General features: G+C 43.3%; 1 protein-coding gene across 3 annotated transcripts in view; it reads right to left on the bottom strand.

The window, feature by feature from the left end:
* The window catches only part of VDR (vitamin D receptor), an 84,800-nt gene that overhangs the window by 19,838 nt on the left and 42,390 nt on the right, over nucleotides 1–22,572 (bottom strand). For all 3 annotated transcript variants that reach the window (XM_079966799.1, XM_079966800.1, XM_079966801.1), the window contains 2 exons: nucleotides 21,934–22,084; nucleotides 13,933–14,063 (listed from right to left, as the gene is read on the bottom strand). In XM_079966799.1, the coding sequence (XP_079822925.1) occupies nucleotides 13,933–14,063; nucleotides 21,934–22,084 (282 nt within the window). The remainder of the gene's footprint in view (nucleotides 1–13,932; nucleotides 14,064–21,933; nucleotides 22,085–22,572) is intronic.

The following is a 22,572-nucleotide window of genomic DNA, read 5'->3' on the forward strand; positions in this document are numbered from 1 at the left end:
TTTGGACAACAATTCCCATCATCCCTGACCACTGGTCCTGCTAACAAGGGATGATGAAGAAGAAGAGTTTGGATTTGATATCCCGCCTTTCACTCCCTATAAGGAGTCTCAAAGCGGCTAACATTCTTTTTTCCCTTCCTCCCCCACAACAAACACTCTGTGAGGTGAGTGGGGCTGAGAGATTTCAAAGAAGTGTGACTGGCCCAAGGTCACCCAGCAGCTGCATGTGGAGGAGCGGAGACGTGAACCCGGTTCCCCAGATTATGAGACTACCGCTCTTAACCACTACACCACACTGGCACTGGATGAGGGGAGCTGTAGTCCACAAACAGCTGGACACCCAAGTTTGGGGAATCCTGCACTAAAACATCTTGACACTTCTTTAAGCAGTCACAAGAATCATGATCTACCATCCCAAAAAAACACTTCTCCTCCTCCTCTCAAGGTACATTGGAGGTTTGATCTTCAAATTAGGTTGTTTAGAAGTAGTTCTGGCCATCTGTTTCCAAAGTGACTCAGAGACACTTTTTAAGAAAACAAACCTTTTTCTTTTAATTACAAGCTCATATTCTTTCTTTCTTTTTAACACGAAAGAGCAAAGGTTTTTATTTCCTTCTGTGATGCAAAATATTTAAAGATTCTTAAAAGAGGAAAGCAGGGGTGGGGAAGATTTGCTTTGGGACACGTTTCTGAAGAAAATCTTTAAATATACCGGTAAGTATTTCAAACAGGGCTGGAAAGCCTATTGCAACAGCTTGTGTGCTAAGATAGAACGTAGGAAATGAATCACTGTAGCTTCCCATGCAACCAATATGTTATGAAAGATTAAATGATGTTGTAGAATATCTTCAGATCAATGGAGATAGTAAAATTATTCAAATTATTCATATGGATTCCGAGTACCCAACACTGGTGCTAGTCCATACGATATCACTACTTTGCAACCAGTTCAACAGCAGACACAAGGGCTACCAAGCCTGTTGCTGACCTATGTTTGCATGCAATGCATGGCTGTGGAGCAAAAAGGCATAAATGTGTTCAAGTCCAGGTAATCAGTCTGATTCCCCACTAGGGCAACATGGATTTCCCTCCCCTCTGTAAATCCCCCATATTCACTCTGGAGGCTGAGAAGCCCAAGAGCAGCCTATGGGGAAGGAGAGGGGAGTTTGTTTCATTGGGAAAACAGAAATCACCTTTGCGTTAGGCTGAATTCCACTTGCCACAATGTTAATTTTTGCTTCTGCTTAGAATGCAAATCTGTGAGCATTCCAGAAAATACATGTGATTTGTACAACATCAGGCAACAGAGAAAAGAGAGAGATACAACTTACCACAATATCTTCCTATTTTGTGTATCATGTCTAATCTAAGATGCTTTTATGAGTAATGATTTTGAGCAATGCTTCCACCCCACACCATCTGATATTTATGATAAAGTTGAGCATTTTCAAGATAAGACAAACTGCTTGCTAAAATCTAACAAAAATCTCTACAAATGTGAACTGCAACCATAAAATGTGATTTGCGTGCATGTAAGCAATAGCAGGGGACGCAGGTGGCGCTGTGGGTTAAAGCCTCAGCGCCTAGGGCTTGCCGATCGAAAGGTCGGCGGTTCGAATCCCTGCGGCGGGGTGCGCTCCCGCTGCTCGGTCCCAGCGCCTGCCAACCTAGCAGTTCGAAAGCACCTCCGGGTGCAAGTAGATAAATAGGGACCACTTACCAGCGGGAAGGTAAACGGCGTTTCCGTGTGCGGCTCTGGCTCGCCAGAGCAGCGATGTCACGCTGGCCACGTGACCCGGAAGTGTCTCCGGACAGCGCTGGCCCCTGGCCTCTTAAGTGAGATGGGCGCACAACCCCAGAGTCTGTCAAGACTGGCCCGTACGGGCAGGGGTACCTTTACCTTTACCTTTACCTAAGCAATAGCAACTTAGACTGTGTACACACCATATAGTTGAAACACATGGCTTCCCGCCCCCCCCCCCCAAATCTTGGTAACTGTGGCTTGCAGCTCACAGCACTACAATTCTCAGCGCCCTTAACCTACAATTCCCAGGATTCACTGGGGATGCTGTAAATTTATGGTGTGTATGCAGCCTTAAACAGGAGTGATGGCAGCTGATCCAGAGCTTTCCCCTACATATACAGTGGTACCTCGCAAGACGAATGCCTCGTAAGACGAAAAACTCACAAGACGAAAGAGTTTTTGGTTTTTTGAGTTGCTTCGCAAGACGGATTTCCCTATGGGCTTGCTTCGCAAGACGAAAACGTCTTGCAAGTTTGTTTCCTTTGTCTTGCAAGTTTGTTTCCTTTTTCTTGAAACCGTGCATTCAGGGGGTGCAGTTGCGACTTGACTTCAAGGAGCAACTCATAGCACGCGGTGTGGTAGCCTTTTTTGAGGTTTTTGAAGACTTTGGTGATTTTTGAAGCTTTTCCAAAATCTGTGCTTCACAAGACAAAAAAAATCGCAAGACGAAAAAACTCGCAGAACGAATTAATTTCGTCTTGCAAGGTACCACTGTAGAAGGTGTAGAATTGTGACTAAAAAAGAGTATTGCAGCACTTTTTCAGGTTTAGCTACTTTACTGCAGTTTGAGCTTCAAAAGACAAGAGCCTATTTCATTCAATGTTATGAAGTGGACCAGGAAGGAGATCCACTGTCTTTTTTTAAAAAAACAAAAACACACAAGCAATAGCAATTGAAAGAACCATTACAATTATAATGTATTTTTGTCAAACTAACTCCCAGAAGTTTTTTCAAGCTGTGCTTGAAATTATAAATCTATATAGTTCACTCAAACCGCAGGATTGCAGGCTGCAGGCTATATTTTACAATAAAATATACTCACATGAGTCCTATGGGCCCTAGATTCTGGAGAGGGTAATAACTGCAACTGCTCTAAGGTTTTTTTACCATGCAGAAGACTTAATACACTGTTCTTTCAGAGCATGGCACATTTTTCTAGAGAGCACAATGAATAGAAGGTCACTTTTCCTATAAGCAGAAGGGTGGAGATGTCCTTGCTTGAACTGAATACTGATGGAGACATGCCACATCATATATTTCAGAAGGAAGGAATGCAATTAGTTTTTTTGTAGTTCTGAATCAAACAACGCATTACAAGTAATAAATGGCCGCAAAAAGTAATGAAAACCACCATGGGTACCCAAGTGATTCACCATTAACAGAGAAGCCAGTGGAATAGTATATTAAAGGAAGTTTCAGTATGCTGACCCAGGCAAAATTATACACAGGTGAATCATCTTTCCTCAGATTCTGGTCTGCATGATAGGGCCATTTACAATGTTGCTACAGGACTGTATGTACTTTGGGCTCCCTGACCTCCACCCAATATTCCATATACAAATAGGAATAAAACGATCCCTTAATTACCTAGTCCTAATCTGACCCCAGCACACAGCTTCATAAGGTAGCTCAATCAGAAGAAATAGATTGCAATAGATCTACCTCAGCACTGCCGGCATTGACTGGCATTGGCTCTCAGAGTTTCAGGACAGTTTCTCTCCCAGTCTTAGCAAGAGATGTCGGGCATTGAACCGGGGACCTTGCGCATACAAAGAAGATATTCTCATCGCTGAGCTACAGCCCTCCCCATTTTGAAACCGCAGTTTCAAAGCGTTGCCAGTAGCCCAGTGTAAACCTCCTTTAGACTGAGCAATGGCAGACAGCAACTGCAGAAAGTACTACTTCCAGCCCTTGTTCTTTTCCAACCAGTTACAAAGTACTACAGAGGTACCTCAGGTTACATACGCTTCAGGTTACATGCGCTTCAGGTTACAAACTCCACTAAACCAGAAATAGTACCTTGGATTAAGAACTTTGCTTCAGGATAAAACAGAAATCGTGCTCTGACGGCGCGGCGGCAGCAGGAGGCCCCATTAGCTAAAGTGGTGCTTCAGGTTAAGAACAGTTTCAGGTTAAGAACGGACCTCTGGAACGAATTAAGGACTTAACCTGAGGTACCACTGTACAGCATATGACTTTCTTCTACTTGCTTTTCAGCCAAATTGAAAAATGGCACACTGAGAGAGTTTACAGTAGCATTCCTGGCACTGTTACAAAGGGCTTTTAGGCTGCGTGCATTTAACGCACGTGAGTTTTCCCAAGTATCCTGGAAACTGACTTTTTACCCCCCCCCCCCAGCATGCCTCTAAATTTGGGCAGCGAAAACAGGCACAGCATGGCTTGAAAAAGGTAACAATCTGGTCGCAAGTGTTTCACTCTGTGACCATGAATGGAAACGTGTTCTGTTCAGAGTAAAACCTCTGGGTCCAAACCCCCAAAATATTGATTTACTGTGTTCGTTTCATCAGTCATTGACTCCAGTTTAACTAAGCCATAATTTGTTGTTCTCATCGACATAGGAATTGCAATAAATGGCACATACATTCTTTACAGAGTCACACGTACTGCGGCTGCTGCTGCTGCACTGTTTGTTCATGAGAAAATCTCTCATCGCCACATCTTTAGTTGCTTGCAACAAACAGTCCTTCAATAAAACTCATCTCAGCATTTGTTAGGAGGTAGGAAGAACTTGCAAAGAACGTCAAAATTATACATTAAATTATAAATTAGAACTATAAACACACAGACCAGATCACTGGTTTGGGATACTCCCATATAACCTCATTGATCCTTTGTCGAGAGAGGAGAAATAGGGTATACAAGTATACGTGCAAACAATGAAGAAATGGTCCATTTTCTTAAATGCAACCTACAAAAGTGCTAACAGTGTTTCGTGTTTTGGTAATTTTATTTTTAATGCCAGAACTTAAGATGACCCTAACTTCTTTGTCTCCCCCATGGGGGCTTCATACAGAACTCAAACAACAAACTGTAAGCACCAAACTAGAACACAGGAATGGTTTGAATTAGCAGAAGTGTGGAATTTTACCAAACATAGCAAATCTCTTCTATGCTCAAGTTCTGGCTCTTAAAAGGATAAGATAAACGTTGCATCTCAGAAATTGCTAGGGCCACAGATGTTTTTCTGTTGGAGTGGCCCTGGCTGATTTAAATCAGATGTATATAGCAGTCATGGGAACCTGGTTTCTCTTCACATTAGGATCATTATCAACATACACAAAATTCCTACAACTAATGTTTACACATGCTACCTTCAGAGGTGGTGGGGTCTCAAGTCACGCAGAGCTATGCAGGTGTGAGTGATGGGCACAGGTATCATTAACACAGCAACTGTCCCTATAAATAAAACAATTTGGCCAAAGCAGCCTGTGTGCAAATAGAAAACTCTACTGCACATCCATAGCTGCAGGCTATTCTTCCTTTCTTTATTAATTGCAGGCTATTCCTCAGCCAGCTTCCCTTTCCAACTGCAGCATCCCATAATATATCAAATGGTCCTCTAAAAGTTCCCTCAACTTCCAAGAGTGACTTTTAGGTGTGTGCCCTTGCCTCCACACCCTCAAAAAGTCCCAGTGCAATGGAGTGTTCTGTACACAGCTCTTTGGACCTCACCCTGGAAGTCCAACACAAGTAGATGGGAAAATAAAACGTAAAGTCAAATGTTTGAAATTTAGGAGGGAAAAAGTATTGTGGCTTGAAACACCTATGGTTTTCTGGATTGTTAAGCTGGAAGAAAGTGGGCAACATCAGACCTCAAGGTGACAAAAATCAGAAACAAAGCCTCAAAATGATACCAAGATATAGGAAACTTCGTATTTCTTATCAGAAGTTTAATCTTATATCTGATTTCCTACATCTTTGCAGCATTTTGAGGCGTTGCCTTTTTGCCTCCCTATACTGTTGGCCTGCCAAACACGAAATACAGTCCTAAATAAAACAAACACTATGTTATTACAGCTTTTCTCCGTAACCACCATTTAGAATTTTATTTGCTTTTGCACAACACCATGACAGTGATGGCTTATTGTGTTTTATGTTGGTAAACATAGATAATGCAATCTAGAATAGGTTTAGATTACAGAGACATTTTCTTAATTCATACAGCACTGTTGTCTTTTCTTTCATATTTTACATTTGTACCCCTTAGTTAAAATGTTTCAAATTAGACATATAAACACTCCTAACCCAAGTGTTTTTCCCCTTGGAAACACACTGTATGTTTTTATATGGGCCTGCCATTTATTTATGTCAGGCATAGGCAAACTTGGCCCTCCAGATGTTTTGGGACTACAACTCCCATCATCCCTAGCTAATAGGACCAGTGGTCAGGGATGATGGGAGTTGTAGTCCCAAAACATCTGGAGGGCCAAGTTTGCCTATGCCTGACATAAATAAATGGCAGGCCCATATAAAAACATACAGTGTAAAAATGGAGTGGGGGAGCCAAATACACTGAATGCATTTACAAAACTATGTTCCACATGAATCTCCCCTGTGAAGGTTTTCATTTAACAGTGCGCAAAGCAGGCAGCTTTGCATGCTGGTACTGTTGGGCCGCAGGTGGCGCTGTGGGTTAAACCACAGAGCCTAGGACTTGCTGATCAGAAGGTTGGCGGTTCAAATCCCCGCAACGGGGTGAGCTCCTATTGCTCGGTCCCTGCTCCTGCCAACCTAGCAGTTCAAAAGCATGTCAAAGTGCAAGTAGATAAATAGGTACCACTCCAGCGGGAAGGTAAACAGCGTTTCCGTGTGCTGCTCTGGTTCACCAGAAGCGGCTCAGTCATGCTGGTCACATGACCCAGAAGCTGTATGGCAGCTCCCTCAGCTAACAAAGCGAGATGAGCACTGCAACCCCAGAGTTGGCCACGACTGGACCTCATGGTCAGGGGTCCCTTTACCTTTACCTTACTGCCTGTTTTATATGAGGTTTTAACTGCTCTACATTCCTAAGTAAACAGGCCCATCTTTGCATAGGCTTTATTACCTTTATGCTCTTTCCCATTAACATCAAGTTGTATATTCATATATTCTGTCAGCTCTTTCACCATCATGCTATCATAGGATTTATTCCTTTCATACTTTCCAGTGTTTTCACATTCTTCCCCTCCCCGCCCCACTGCATCTCAATTTTCAGACATGAGACTTACATGAGAAAAAACAAAATACATCATCATCAGAATTACACAAAATCACCTATGTTTCTCCTTAAAATCAAACACAAGTCAAAAATTGATTCCATATCCAGTCACACATCACCAGAAAAATGCATCATATATTCAATTTTTTGTTAAATTAGCATAATATATGAATGCTATTAGTTAGTGATGCAGATCAAAATTAACATGAAAATCCAAGGTAGTTTTTACTTCACATTATAGACAAATTGAAGTAACTTGTGACACACACACACACACACACACACACACACACACACTTCATACTCAACCCAGGTCCTGCCCTTCTTGATATACACATGTCTCAAAAGACAATGGAGTGTGCCTCCAGGGGTGAAGTAAAACCAGTGTGTTAGCCGCACTGAAGTGACCTTCCCAGTGTGCAAGCCTACTTCATCAAAGGTCTTGGCAAGGCAAGACCTTCTGTGAAAGAGTCCACAACCTCCTGAGGGAGACCATTCCACTCTTAATGTCAGAAAGTTTTTCCTGATGTTTAGTAGGAATATCCTTTCTTGTAACTTGAATCTATTAGTTCAAGTCCTACCGTCCAGAGCAGGGGGGGAAATAAGCTTGTTCCCTCTTCCATGTCACAGCCCTTGAGATATTTGAAGATGGCTATCATATCTCCTCTCAGTCTCCTCTTTTCCAGGCTAAACATACCCAGCTCCTTCAACCATTCCTCCTAAGGCAAAGCTTCTTTGCACCTCTTTTGTAAACCTCCTGTAGCATGACTTGTCCAGCACCTGTCAACTTGTTCAAGAGCTCCTGTCTTCATCCTAAGTAGACTTTTTTACTCTTATCTATCATGTCCTTGAAAAAGACTTTATGTCCTGCTGCTGACTCAAAATATTTCCCATTGGCAGACTTTTCCTTTGTCTAGTCTTGCATGTTCCAGCTTAGTACAGTAAATCCAAATCTCTTCCATCCCTTGCTACAACATAAGGTTTATCTATGTGTGGGATTCGGGTGGTCAAAGTGCCTTTGCAAAGGAATGTAATTAGGTGAACCCTTCAAGGCCAAAACTTTTGTAGCTGAAGCTGAGGGAGCAGCCAGGCACAAACTCACAGCGGACAGGCTGTTGTCAAAACAAGCAAGGCCAACGATAGTGGCAGATTAACAGAGTCACTCTTGTTTACTATTTAATTAGGATGTTTTGAGAACTGCCAGCCTTGGAAAGAATTAGCGCTACGTTAGTACTCACGGAAGGCTCTTGTGCTAATGGGATGAGTTTGTTGGATACAACCCTTAGTTCACAGAAGTGGAATGCTAAATCCAGGATGTAGTATGGATTGCAACAGCTGCTTCCAGGAAAAAAAAAAAAAACCTAGCTAGTTAGCACCCTAACAGAGAGCACGACCCTTTTAGTAATTTGGCCTACAGCTCTTTGAAGCACATTCTGTTCCCATTCATTTAACTAGCGGACAGCCGGGAAAGGCTATTTTTAGCTGGAGTCAGTTAAGGTTTCCTTAATCATGTAACTATTTCACGAAAAGAATTATTTATTTATTTATTTATTTATTTATTTAAATAATTTTCATTGAAGATTTTCACGAACTACAAATAACGTGCAATGTCTGCAGGAATCAAAGTCCTCAGCTCTCTTCAGGGCTTGCTATGCACAATTATTCCACAAAGGCATTGACTCCATTTAAATGCTACCTGTCTATTGAGTAGCATTTGGGTGGGTGGGTTAGAGGGAAACACTGTTACAGGAGAACGGTCTCTTGCTATTGAGATTCTTTGTTTGATTACAATACAGGGTGGCTTACAATATACAGTGGTACCTCAGGTTAAGTACTTAATTCGTTCTGGAGGTCCGTTTTTAACCTGAAACACCACTGTAGCTAATGGAGCCTCCTGCTGTCGCCGCGCTGCCAGAGCACGATTTCTGGTCTTATCCTGAAGCATAGTTCTTAACCTGAAGCACTATTTCTGGGTTAGCGGAGTCTGTAACCTGAAGCGTATGTAACCTGAAGCATATGTAACCCGAGGTACCACTGTAGAAACACAAAAATATACAGCATGATAAACAACGAAAACAATGCCCCACAACCGTTTAAAGCAGGGGTCAGCAACCTTTTTGAGCCGTGGGCCGGGTCCACCGTCTCTCAGACCATGTGGTGGGCCGGACTAAATTTTGAAGGGGGGGGGGGAATGAACGAATTCCTATGCCCCACAAATAACCTAGAGATGCAATTTAAATAAAAGCACACATTCTACTCACGTAAAAACATGCTGATTCCCGGACCATCCGCAGGCTGGATTGAGAAGGTGATTGGGTTGCATCCAGCCCACGGGCCTTAGGTTGCCTACCCCTGGTTTAAAGGGTCATAGACTGTTTACTGTATTTTTTGCTCCATAAGACACACTTTTTCCCTCCTAAAAAGTAAGGGGAAATGTATGTGTGTCTCATGGAGCGAATGCAGGCGGGAGGCTTTGCTCAGTGCTCCCTTTAAAGAGCCGTGTGGAGTATGTGTGCGGCTCTTGGGGGCTTTTCCCTGAGGAGGGAGAAGGGCAGCCCGTAAGTCCCTTCTCCCTCCTCGGGAAAAAGCCCCCAAGAGCTGCACACACACTCCACGCGGCTCTTTAAAGAGCGTGTGGCTCTTGCTGGCTTTTCCGGGAGGTGGGGGAAGGGACAGAGGGCAGCCCATCAGTCCCTTCCCCCTCCTCGGGGAAAAGCCCCCAAGAGCCGCAAACACGCTCCATGCGGTTCTTTAAAGGGAGCGCTGAGCAGAGCCTGGGATGCATACAGGCTCTGCTCAGCACTCCCTTTAAAGAATATTTTTTTTCTTGAATTCCCCTTCTAAAAACTAGGTGCGTCTTATGGTCAGGTACGTCTTATGAAGCGAAAAATTAGCCAAAGGCCTGGAAGAAGAGGACTGATTTTGTCCGGCGCATAAAGATATGTAACAAAGGCGCCAGGCGCACCTCTCTAAACAGAGCATTCCACAAGTGGGGAGCCACTGCAGAAAAGGCCCATTCTTGAGTTGTTGCCCTCTAGACCTCTCACAAGAAGGTACGTGAAGATGATTGCAGGTTCTGCGTAGGTTCATACGCGGAGAGGCGGTCCTTGAGATATTGCGGTCTTGTGCCGTTTAAGGCTTTATAGGTCAAAACCTGCACTTTGAATTGAGCCTGGAAACTAACTGGCAGCCAGTGCAGTCAAGCCAGGATTGGTCTTATATACTCAAACTGTCTTGTCCTGGTGAGCAACCTGGCCACTGAATTCTGCACAAGCTGAAGTTTCTGAACTGTCCTCAGAGGCAGTCCCAAGTATAACAAGTTGCAGTACTCTAAGTACAGTCATCTAACTGGGCGCCACAATTTAAGAAGGATATTGACAAGCAGCAACATGTGCAGAAGAGGGCAACCAAGATGGGTCAAGGGTCTTGAAACCAAGCCATATGAGGAACAGTAGGAAGAGCTGGGTATGCTTAACCTGGAAAAGAGGAGACTGAGAAGAGATATGATAGCCATCTTCAAATATCTCAAGGGCTGTCACATGGAAGATGGAGCAAGCTCATTTTTTCCTGCCCTGGAGCGCAGGACTCAAACCAATGGATTCAAGTTACAAGAAAGGAGATTCCAACTAAACATCAGGAAAACTTTCTGTTACTAAGAGATGTTCGGCTGTGGAATGGACTCCCTCAAGAGGCTCTGGACTCTCTTTCACAGGAGGTTTTTAAGCAGAGTTTGGATGGCCATATGTCTCAGATGCTTTAACTGAGATTCCTGCATTGAAGGGGGTTGGACTAAATGACCCTTGGGGTCCCTTCCAACTCCATTACAGTGTTTTGATGGGAAAGAAAATCCCTTGTGCCTCTTCTGTGTGCTCTGCTGAATGGCAGAGTAGTGGGTGGGTACTCTCATTTTCCTACTCATATTGAAATACTGCCCCTCAATGAGGCCAAATATAGATTCACAAAATGTTTAGGCGTATGCATACCTCTGCGTCCCCCCAGGGGGAAAAGCACAAGGTGGGAGTGCGTATCTAAATAAGTACGTGTGTCAGCTTGAGTGTTTGCTAAGAGAGTAGGGGATGTATGAATATCTGTGTGGGCTCGTGTATGCATGCACACACACACACACACACACACAAGAAACAGTGCCTGAATGTGTGTGAATATTTGCGTGTCTGTGGCAAGTGTGCACTAATAGTCCACACCTCCTAGAAACTTTAAAAAAAAAAAAACTAACACAGAATTGCTGCTATAAACTTTACATGCCTCCTAAGTTAGAAAGAGGAGAATGGAACAGCCCTGGATGAGTTATGCTTCCTCAGAAGGGGAACAATTCCAGTAAAGCAGCAGTCTGAGTCATAAGGAAAGGAAGTGCTTCTATTATCACAGCAACTAACAACTCAAAATACCATTTAAAAAATTATACTTTCACACATTATATTGCTCTGGTAAAACAACAGCACATCTACTTTGACTGCCAGCAAAGTAAAGAGGGCACTTTCTCTGGAAGAGAAGGAAGAAATGCTACATTAATCTGACCACAGTGAACACAAACTGGGCAAGATTACATGGACTCCTTCCAATCACTAGTTTCTGCAGTTAGTTAACTAATAATTATGTGCTAGGGAGTTGATTTCCAAAATAAATATTGGTGTTACAGTTTCAAATGACTGCTGAGTAAAGAAGATTTGGCTGCTTACAAAGGTGAAAGGAAACAGAATGTTGCGTGTCGAGGTCCCCAGGTCCACCCCAATAACTCACACATCACACAGAAATTTTGGTTTAAGATTTTTGGCATAATTTTGGCCACAACTTTATTAAAATACAAATTTGTGAGTGGTTGCGTAGGCATTGGTTGCGACTATCTGCCCCCACCATGGGGGACAGACTGACATTCCGCACGATGCGAAAGTCAGAATGGGGGAATAGACTTGGGGGTTACGCGGAGCAGGGAACCTGCCCTCACCCCAAATGCAACCAGGAGCTCATTGCTATGGCCCGAGCCCCCTTGACAGAGTGGACAAGCAATAGTTAGCTCCCAATTCCTTTAACGGAATCCCTTGCAGCAGCAGCATTAGAGGGGCAGGGACAGCCAATCCATGCCCTTCAACCAACCAAACCATAAACCAATGCCTAACCGCGAACCTTACAAGTTGTGACGATTTGCTACGCAGTAGGCAAAAACCAAATGACCCCAGCCAATCAGCCAGATGGACAAAATTCCTACCAGGCCCCCGCTCCAAAGCAGACAACCCCATGACAGGCATAGCAAGGTCAAAGCAAACAACCCTATTCTAGGGAGGGAGGGACGGGCAATCCAATGCACGGGCGAAAAGAGGAAGCCCTAGCCTCGTGCAAGGAGTTTTACTATTTCTGGCTGTCAATCAATAAATGGCAACATTAACTTCTTCCCAACAACAAGGGAAGCCCCAATCGCATCAGTGGCCAACGATCAATTAGCCCGTCCCCCAACTTTGGAGTGTCCTGGCAGCCCCCACCGCAACACGTGCTCTCCATGAAGGAGAACACGCTTTGTCTCCTGCTAAATTAAAATCAGAGGAAACTCATTGAAATTAATAGGCCTAAATTAGTCATGCTAATTAATTCCAGCGGATCTATTCTGAGCATAACAAACATTGAATACAATACAGAATACAAATCAAATCAAGGATATTGCCAGTTCTAAGCCCAGCAAGCACAAGAAGGACCAAGAATCTCCATCAGGGGTAGCCAACATGGTGTCATTCTGATGTTATAGGCTACAACTATGGATGTTTTTGACAACCGAATCCCAGCTATGTCCAGGAAATTCCAGACGTATGGCAACCCTACTACAACTCAAACCAATCTCAAAGAGTGAGTGGTAGTCAAAAACTTGTATAGCATACTACATTGCCTACCCCTGATCTACATAGTAGAGCTGATGTAGGGAGCCTTTGGCTCTCCAAATGTTGCTGAGCTACAACTCCCATCAGTCCCGGCAAGCATGGCCAATGGCCAGCGATGATATGAATTATAGCCCAGCAACATCTGAAGCATCCAAGGTTCCCCATTGTTATATTAGACACTGATAATTTCTTGCCAGTTTCTTTAACACAGTAATGCCATCTGCCAGGAACCTAGCCCACACCAGGATGTCAGACAATGGATTTTAAGACTAGGCACCACCAGTGAAGATTAGGCTGCAGGAAGGACCTAGAAAAAGACTACATGGGAATTATGCTAGCGTTCTTAATGTGATACTCCCCAATCCCTATAAAAGTTTCCAGGTGAGTGAACAAGTTTGGTTACAGCAGCACAGAGACTCTGTTGATCTATACCCAGTGGTAGACCTGCCACCAATTACTTTGTCCCCACCTCTCCATGCCCCAGACTTAATGGGAACTCATAGAAGTGTAGGCAATAAATGTTTTCTTGTTTCAAGTTTTGTTAGTTTGCTAGCAAATGGCCTAAAACAATTCTAAATTCTAAACAGCCTATCAATGATTTACTACGCTTCCATCTTGACAAGACTGCTGATCCTCTCTCTTACCCTCTTACCTAATAATCTTCTTAGCCAGACACTGAAAAGGTGAAGGGACACAAATACCTTTCAGGTTAGATCTACTACAAACACACACACCTCTTTCGCCTAGGTAGACACATGCTTTAACTTTTGTATTAAGAAGAGTTTAGGTATCTAAATTATTATTTTTAAGGCAGGGGAACACCCACATATTGACAAAATACGACTATTGGGGAAATCTAGGTAAAGGAACCAACTTTCGCCTCCTCCTTTAAAAAAGTGAATCAAACATGGAGGATGGAATTTTCAAAATGTATTTAAGTGAATCAAAGTGACTTGAGGAAGTGATCTGGATTTTCACACTCTTGGATTATTGCAATGTTTCTATTGTGCTACATGTTTACTCACACTCTTTCATCATGCCTATGTCAACGCAGCGCTTCAGCCGGCAGGCTTGACAGTGTCGCCGGTTATCTTTGGTGATTTTACAATCGCCATTGAAAGGACATGTGAACATTGCTTTCCTTTTCATGCTCCTCCTGTGGGAGAAAAAGCCACACAAAATATATAATCTTTGCTTGCTTGCTTTTAGGAAAATACATCAGTTTTGCATGGTTACCATTCAGAAAACAAACAGTGTGGCAGACCTGCATACAAAACGAGCTAAATGGGCAACGTAAAAGTATTTACCAGGCATGGAATAAACATCCCCTACATAGCTACTGTTCTGTTTCTAAGAAATCTGGTTATTTTATTTAAAAATCTGCCCTGTTACTATACTTTGAAAACAGTAACCATCTGCACATCTTCATGGTTTTCTTTCTAAAAAGAACTTAATATTTTAAGGAACACAAACAGAAAAACACAGTTTCTTGTCCAACGGATGTAACTTGTACCATAAACAGGAAAACATTAACCACAGTCTGAACGGCTCAAATAGAGCCATCTAAAGTTGGAGAACTATTTAGGAACTGAATAGAAGAAACAAACAAACAAACAAACAAACCCAGAATTCAACTCAAAAACAAAGATGTAGCATTTGACAATTTTCAAGCATTTCTGATTACTTTATAAATCTGAGGGAAAATAGCCCAAAGCAGCAAAATGAAAGAATTTCCAGAAAAGACTAACGGGTTTGCTCCATGAGTTTCCATTGGCAATAATCGTCAACAGATACATGAAGTTGACAAAGAATGTGGTAGGAGCATAGATACACAACAGTCTGCAAAGGTGACACATATAGACTCAGAAGTGAAGCAAGAACTGCCTAGTGTTTTTCTTTACTTAAAAGACTCGTGAGACCCTGATAAAGGAAACAGCTTGGATATTATCTCAATGGTCTACTGGACAAAGAAATTCAGAGAATGACAAGAGGCAGTATCACTGAAGCAGGAATCAGGAGCTTTCCCATACTGGTGTAGCCCAAATACGTTAGCTCCTGGATTGTAGCTTCTTTGCTACCTCCTCCCTGAGTGTTTTGTTGCTGCGCTGCCCTGAGCTAAGTTATAGTTTGGCTTACTGTGTTATCTGAATCTGGCTTGTGGTTTCCCTCTCTCCAGACTAACCATGAACTATAACCAAGGTTTGCCATTTGGTTTATGGCTCGTGGTTTTTCTGGGGAAGCTAAACCACGAGGAAAGGCTCAAATGACACATGAAGGCAAACTATGTCTCAGCTTGACACAGCAACAAGATGACCAGGGACGAGCAAAACGGCCATAATCTCCTCTCTATGTGTTCAGACAAAACCATAGTTTAGTGTGCCTATGTGTTCAGACAAAACCATAGTTTAGTGTGACGTACAAACAAGGCCACCGTGTAACCTTGGAAGAATGGCAATCTCCTTTTCTTCCCTGTTTTATGAAGTCATGGAGAAAAGTAAGTCTCTCTCCTTATACAAGGCAATTGAAAGCAAATGTCCTTCACTGCTGTTGCTGCTGTTGCTGTCGTTAGGAAGCATTTGACATCTCTACCTTTCCCCTAGTTGCACATTTCTGTTTATGTAAATAAATGTAATTGGGTATAACATTTAAAAAGGCTGACTAGACTGGGTGGACTGGTTTAAAAACTAGCTAGGTGTTAAATGCATTTTGCCTTTGCAGATTTTTCTTGGTCTGTCTTTTAAGGAGTGGGGGAAGAATCTTTGAAGGGACTCCTCTGCCTTCCATAGAATGTACTCTTCATGCAGTTACGTAAGAAAATGATGAAATACTGTACTTACAAGAGTGAGCTTGGTATGCTTAACATGGCATAAGCCAGTAGGCAGATGCAGGACATAAACAGCCCATCTCACTGATCCACAGTGTTATGAGATCGGTAGTGAGATATTCCATCACAAGATATTTTGGTAAAGTGAACAGTATACTAGCTTTTGAGCGACACATGAGTTACTAATGAGGAAAATGAGAAGCAGCTTGCTATACTTCCAAGGGATTGCTGAAAAAGATCAATACCCTAAGACATTCCACTCATCACTGCTCCAATATCCCATAAGTGTGACAAGTCAGACTGCAAATTCAGGGCCAGTTCACCCTTTACAAGAGAGATGAGTCTTATTGTTTGTTTACTGTATCTCCTTGTGTGAAAACAGTGAAAGGTCAAAGGCAGGTGTTATGTCAAGCACAAGGTGCTTATGCTGGAGACCCACCACTGGCCATGATCCCCTGGCTCATACTAAAGTACTTTTTTGCAAATAAAGGTAAAGGTACCCCTGCCCGTATGGGCCAGTCGTGCCCGACTCTAGAGTTGTGCGTCCATCTCACTTAAGAGGCCGGGGGCCAGCGCTGTCCGGAGACACTTCCGGGTCACGTGGCCAGCGTGACGAAGCTGCTCTGGCGAGCCAGCACCAGCGCAGCACACGGAAACGCCATTTACCTTCCCGCTATAAAGCGGTACCTATTTATCTACTTGCACTTAGGAGTGCTTTCGAACTGCTAGGTGGGCAGGAGCTGGGACCGAAAGACGGGAGCTCACCCCGCCGCGGGGATTCGAACCGCTGACCATGCGATCGGCAAGCCCTAGGCGCTGAGGTTTTACCCACAGCGCCACCCGCGTCCCTTTTTGCAGATAGGCATCTCCAAACACACTTTTCAGAGCTCACTGTAGCAGCACTGGTGTACATGTAGCAACCCCTATGTAAACACAACTGACAATCACCAAAGGGCTTCTACTCCTCACCCTTTTAAGTGGAATGCCCTGTGACTACATGTATGCCAACCTCTTCTAGCTCTGTACTAGACTGGTAACCATTCAGCAATTAGAACATGATGCATGTGGACAAGCAAGCGCAGATTAACTCAGTCTCCTCTAAATGGGCCACTAATTAATTTTAGTCACCACCATCTGTTAACGGGGAAACATAATGTAGCCCATGACACAGTTTAGGATGGTGGGGAGGATGGGAACATCTGTGAATAATTCAGTGATTTATCCTTAATAAAAGACTTGTGAATTAGCTCGGTTAAGCTATAGCTGCAGTAAAGGAATGCTGCCTGTCTCTAATACTAACAGCAGGAGCAAGGGCAATTGAATGTGGAAGTTCCTTATTTTAATCTTGACCTGTTAAGAGCTGAATCACACTTTACATTGCGGGGGTGCTACACACAAGCCCAGGGTTTGGAGCAGCATACGTTGTAAAGTATAAAGCAGAAATGCATGTTTGTAGTAATACAGTAGCCATGCACCAGGGAGATGAAAGTGGCCACAACTGTCTAGCTTATGTTTGCTGCATATTTAGAAATATGCATTTTTGCTCCATGTTTTGCTGTTCTACTTATTGTTAGCATACTTTTCATATTGTATAAATGTGAATCAGCTCATAATAGCTAATAGCCCTGGTAGTTACAATAATCGCTGCCCAAAAGCAAAAAAACAACAACCCCAAACCCCAACTGAACCTAAACCAAAACAGAATATGTCAAAACTAATGAAATCTAAATAAATAAAAAATTACTTTGAGATTTAAGATTGTCTTGAAAATCTGCCCTAAAGGACTGGGAATACAAAAACAAATCTCTGCCACCAAGAGGGCAAGTTTTTCTTATGAAGTAAAACTGTTTCCTAAAACATACAACTATCTAGTGCAGCATGCCTCAGAACAGGAACCCATGCTTCTCATTAGAATAACCCATAAATAGAAGTGTCTCTGCTGCACATCTACTGGTCCTGTCTTTGGCCAGAAGTTACCTTATTTTCTAGGAATCTGTGTCGCCTTATTTTCCAGGAATCGGAGTCCTCTCCAATCAACCATTTGGTTGCACCTGCTCCTAACTTGAAAGGTCTTACTTAAAGTCACACCCTCTTCTCCCCACCCACCAGATAGACCTTAAACACTCTCTACTTTGCCAATCAGGAAGTTCATTAAAGTTGCTCAACGGTCAACTATATTTTGCTTGAATCTCTCATGCACTAAGCAAGATGTCTGGCATCTTCCCACTGCCAAATTGGAAGAGAACCCACACCTGCTTAGAAAGAGGACTCTGAACCTTGGGGAAGGGAAGGATAAATCAAAGACGGAATAACAAACTCTAATGATGCAAGAAAGAGCCAAAATTATAGCTCCAGGGCAGAGGAAGGTGGAGGGAGTCCTTCTTCAATGCACACTGTCATGGAGGTGGCAGTTGCGAGGAGGACAACAGCAATGACACTGGTGGGGTGGTGACTGGGGCCACTGGGCAGGGGCAATGTGCCCGCCCCAGCCATGGAGGAGTGTTGGCACTGGGGAGCTGGTGCTACTGTTGCCTTTCAGGCGTCTGGTGCTGCAGGACATGTGCCTGGGCAATGAGTGCCAGCTGCAGCAATGCCTGGCTGAGGCCGCCCTGTGCACCCTGTTGGTGTGCCAAGCTTGGGAAGAGACCCTTACCAGGCAGAGGACGACAGCTCACAGCGCTTCATGCCACACCTGAACTTCTTGGAAGCCGACTTGCTGCGCCATGTGAACTTCCACATCACTGCCAACAAGCCGATTGTCTTCTTGCACACCCAGAACACAGGCAGCACCACCTTCAGGTGCCACTTGTTGTGCAACATTCAGCTGGAGCAGCCCTGCAAGTGCAAGGCTGGGCAGAAGAGGTGCGTCTGCTTCCGTCCAGGCAAGCAAGAGACCTGACTCTTCTGCTTCTCCACTGGCAGGAGCTGCAGGCTTGCTGACTGCACCAAGACACCAACTGCACATGTCTTGAGAGTTAGCACAGTGTGAAGGAAAGTCCTCACTCTTATTTAGGTTCAGGAGAAAAAGAGAAACTCCCCCCAATGCTACACCTCTCTCATTACATTTTTACCAAGCAACCTTACATCAAGAACTCCTGAGAAAATTAAATTGAGTAAGGGAGCTTCCAGACTGGCTTACTGAGCACTCATAGCAGCATTGCTATATGTTAGCAGGGTGGCTATATGACATTGTCAGCATTTGGTTGTTATCCTGCATGAGATAATCACACCACATAGTGCAGGACAACCATAAATTTTTCTGTGGGCCGACAGCCCATCTGGAAATGTCCCAGGACCCCGTTAAGAAACACACACACACCCCGACTGATATGAATAGACAAATCAGCAATGCTATATATAGAATTAAGAAAAGACACCCAGTATTTCATATTCAGTACATTGCAAAGGTATTATCTAGTCAAGTTTCTACAATTCTTATCAGTATTTAAAATTTCATCATAGAAACAACCAATATAACAAACAATCCAATATGAACAAACTTCAAGAGGTGTCACAGAGGACACTGGGAAGGAAATGCACTCTAAAGTGTTGAAGACTATATTTCCCAATAGAAGAGAAACCACTGAAAGGCCAATACCAAATGGCTTCCCCAAATTTAGTTTTGCAAAACATCTCGAGGGATTTGCCATGAAGGACCAAGTGGACTATATTCTATTTTGATCAGTCAGTGTTTGTGAAGCAGTTGAGAACTTTGTTGTTTCAGGTTTAAAATGCAGTTACTCAGTGTTCCCTAACAAGACATGCACTTCTAACATTTCTTTATGAAGGCCTTCACAGAAAGGGTGAAAGGCAAGGTGTTCGGCAAACTCTTTGAATCATGGTCAGGAGAGGAAAATGTCCAGAGGGGGAAGTAGTTATGCGACAGACATCTCATTTCTAACATCCTGGTTTGGTCTCAAGATGTCATTATCGTTGCTTTGAAACAAAATAGCCTAGTGCAAGTTTCCCCTATGTGACCTTTTCCATCCACCTCCAAGGTCAGATAATGCTGCAGGGATTTTCAGGCTTAACCCCGTGCATCATTCATGCCATTGGCGTCCCTGCAGCCACCACTATGTCAAGCAGCGCAACTGGCATTTGCCTTCAGCACGTTTTCAGAAAAAGATCAAGCGCTGCTGGTCTGAAGTCATGGAAACTCCAGCTTCCTTGGCAACTTACCTCAACTATTGTGCCACATTTAATGGGCCAGAACTAGATGTTCCAAGAGATACAGAGCAGCAGCCGCTCCATGTCTCTTTCTGCTCTCTTCCTCGTAACATCGAGCATAACACAATGCATGGCGTGACATCATTGTGCTGTGAATTTCCCATCCTAGCTCCTTCTAATCAGCCTCCTCCGAAGGCAGATCATTCTCCTGCTTGACTGCTTTGGTAGAGAATGAATTGTCCAGTTGCACTCAATGAAAAATGGCCTGCCATCAGAGGAAAACTTCCACTGTATCTCTTTCAGAGTCTTTGCTCCGTGTCTGCCTTCTTCCAACCTTTTGGGGTTTAAGAGAGGGAGGGGTGCCTTAAATTTTAATCCATAAAAGGCATCCCTCAGATATCAGAAATTTGGAAAGTACTGTCCTATAAACCTGGTTTCCATGAAAGGAGAAGATCCTCCTTGGCCAGATATCTGAGCATGAGATTTTCTGACAAATTCTGAAAATGATTCAGATTTTCTTAACATTTCACTGGGAGTGTAGTACATGGCTCACCAGGCCTCACTCATTACCTTCTAAGGTTTCTTAACAGTGATCCTTGGAATAGATGTTCCATGCATGTGTTGACAAATGGCATGCACTGACGTTTATGTTGTCCAGGGCACACAGCGCATGACTGATTAGCTGAAGGCACTAACCTTGTATGTGGAAATATACCTGTGAAAGATGAGCTGCTCCTTTAAGCAACAGTAATTGAAGAAAATCTTGTTGTTCTAGTTAGCCAGGGTGCACTTTAGCCCAACTGGAAAACTGGCTGCAAGGCGGATGGTATGCAAAACATCCCATCTCCAACAATCTAGCAAGAGTGGATGTGTCTAGTTTACTATAGAGATGCTGAAATAAGGGAGTTATTTTGGGAAGATATGGTCCTTGCAGACCTGAAGTTTACCTTATGTCCACACAAATCCTATACCTGCGTTACTGTCCCACTATAGCATTTAGTACATGAGAGTTTTCCTCTAATTAGTCACATAGTAGCTGTTAATTACTTCTGTTATTAGTCACCTGCTTTTAACCAAGAGTTCCCAGGAAAACGTCCTACGTCATTACAGTAATTTGCTTTATGAAAGATGGAGACTTCATCTGTGAGATATGCTAAACTGCTGATAGTTCTTGGAACTGTTTGGGCTACTGCAGATGGAATACTGGCTCCTTCTTAATGTAGTTTAAGAGGAAAGTGGGAGTGGGAGACAGCTGCCCTCCGGCTTCCTCTATGCCGTTATTGTGCTCAGTATTCAAAAACACCCTGCTTGTACATATAGCAGGGGTAGCGAAACTCAGATGGTGCATGGGTAGGCGCAGTCCCATGAACCAGAAGAACAGTAAATTTCTGTACGCCCTAAGCAAGAGCTGATAATCGGAATCCAAACTGCTGCTTAAGTAAGGGATGATCAAAGTTCTTATCCTGGGTTTGAAAAAGGAGCCATTCTCAAGTAGCAGGGGAATTCCCACACAGTGAAATTCCAAAATGTTTTAAAGTAAAATTATAATAAGATAAACTCTCATTTAAATATAATAAACACCATGTCATTTCTCCAAAGTCAAGTTATTAATTACATCTAAAGTCTGTATAAACAGAGACAGTGGTTTAGAGCAGGGGTTGGGAAATCTTTGCAGCAAGAGGGCCCCACTTCCTCCTGAGCAACCTCCCAAGGGAATGTCAGTGGTGGGTGGAGTTAGAGGCTTCTGAAATGTTCGACAACCGAGGTGTGGCTTCCAATTGGTTGCAGGAGCTTCCTGCACTCAAGCGGAAGCTGTGTCAGACATTTGGCTTCCGAAAAACTTTCGAAAACTGGAGCATTTACTTCTGGGTTTTCAGCATTCGGGATCTGAGGTTTGACTGTAGAGGAAACCTCTTTTGCTGATCTGCTTTTGTGCTCAAAGTAAACTGCTGGCCCAAGTAAAGCTGGGTTTTCTTGAGGGCAGAGGTCAAAATCTCTTATGAATACTTTGCGTCAAATGCCAGGAGTCACATACCTAAAAAATCCTTTGCAGCCTTCACAGGTCATAGCATTAAAATGAAAGCCAGTAGCTTTGTCTCCACAAACACCACAGATACGTGGAATGTTCCTGTCAAAGTCACTGGCTGGATCCGGAAATGCTGAACAAGGTGCCATGGTCTCCATTTCTGTGACAGAGAAAAGTGCATTGTTTATAAACCTCAATACAACAGTCTTTTCAATTATAATCTACGTGGTAATCATAATCTATGTAGCAAAGACTTGCAGAAGCTAGTAAGAATTCCCACTCCATTTTCTGATCTGCTTACGAATACTCAATTCGAATATAGCAAAATCCTTAATTCATGATATACATGTCATTGATAAACATCCCCTCCAGAACAATCAACAGCTAAGATGGTTTCATTTTCTCATATTCACATAGACCACTGTATTACAGATAATACAGGTTGCAGCGAAATCCAGGATTATTTTTTTTGGGGGGGGGGGGGTTTGAACATCAAAGTAAAACATGCTTGGGTGGAAGGCTCACATCACACCTTGTTTTAGCTGTGATGAGTTAGGCTGCAAAAGAAGACTGCAAAATAAGGGTGCTGTTTTGCCAACCATCCTGCACTCAGCACAGTGGCGTAGCGTGGGTTGTCAGCACCCGGGG

Source organism: Podarcis cretensis (assembly GCF_951804945.1).
Source record: "Podarcis cretensis genome assembly, chromosome: 2".
Lineage (NCBI taxonomy): Eukaryota > Metazoa > Chordata > Lepidosauria > Squamata > Lacertidae > Podarcis > Podarcis cretensis.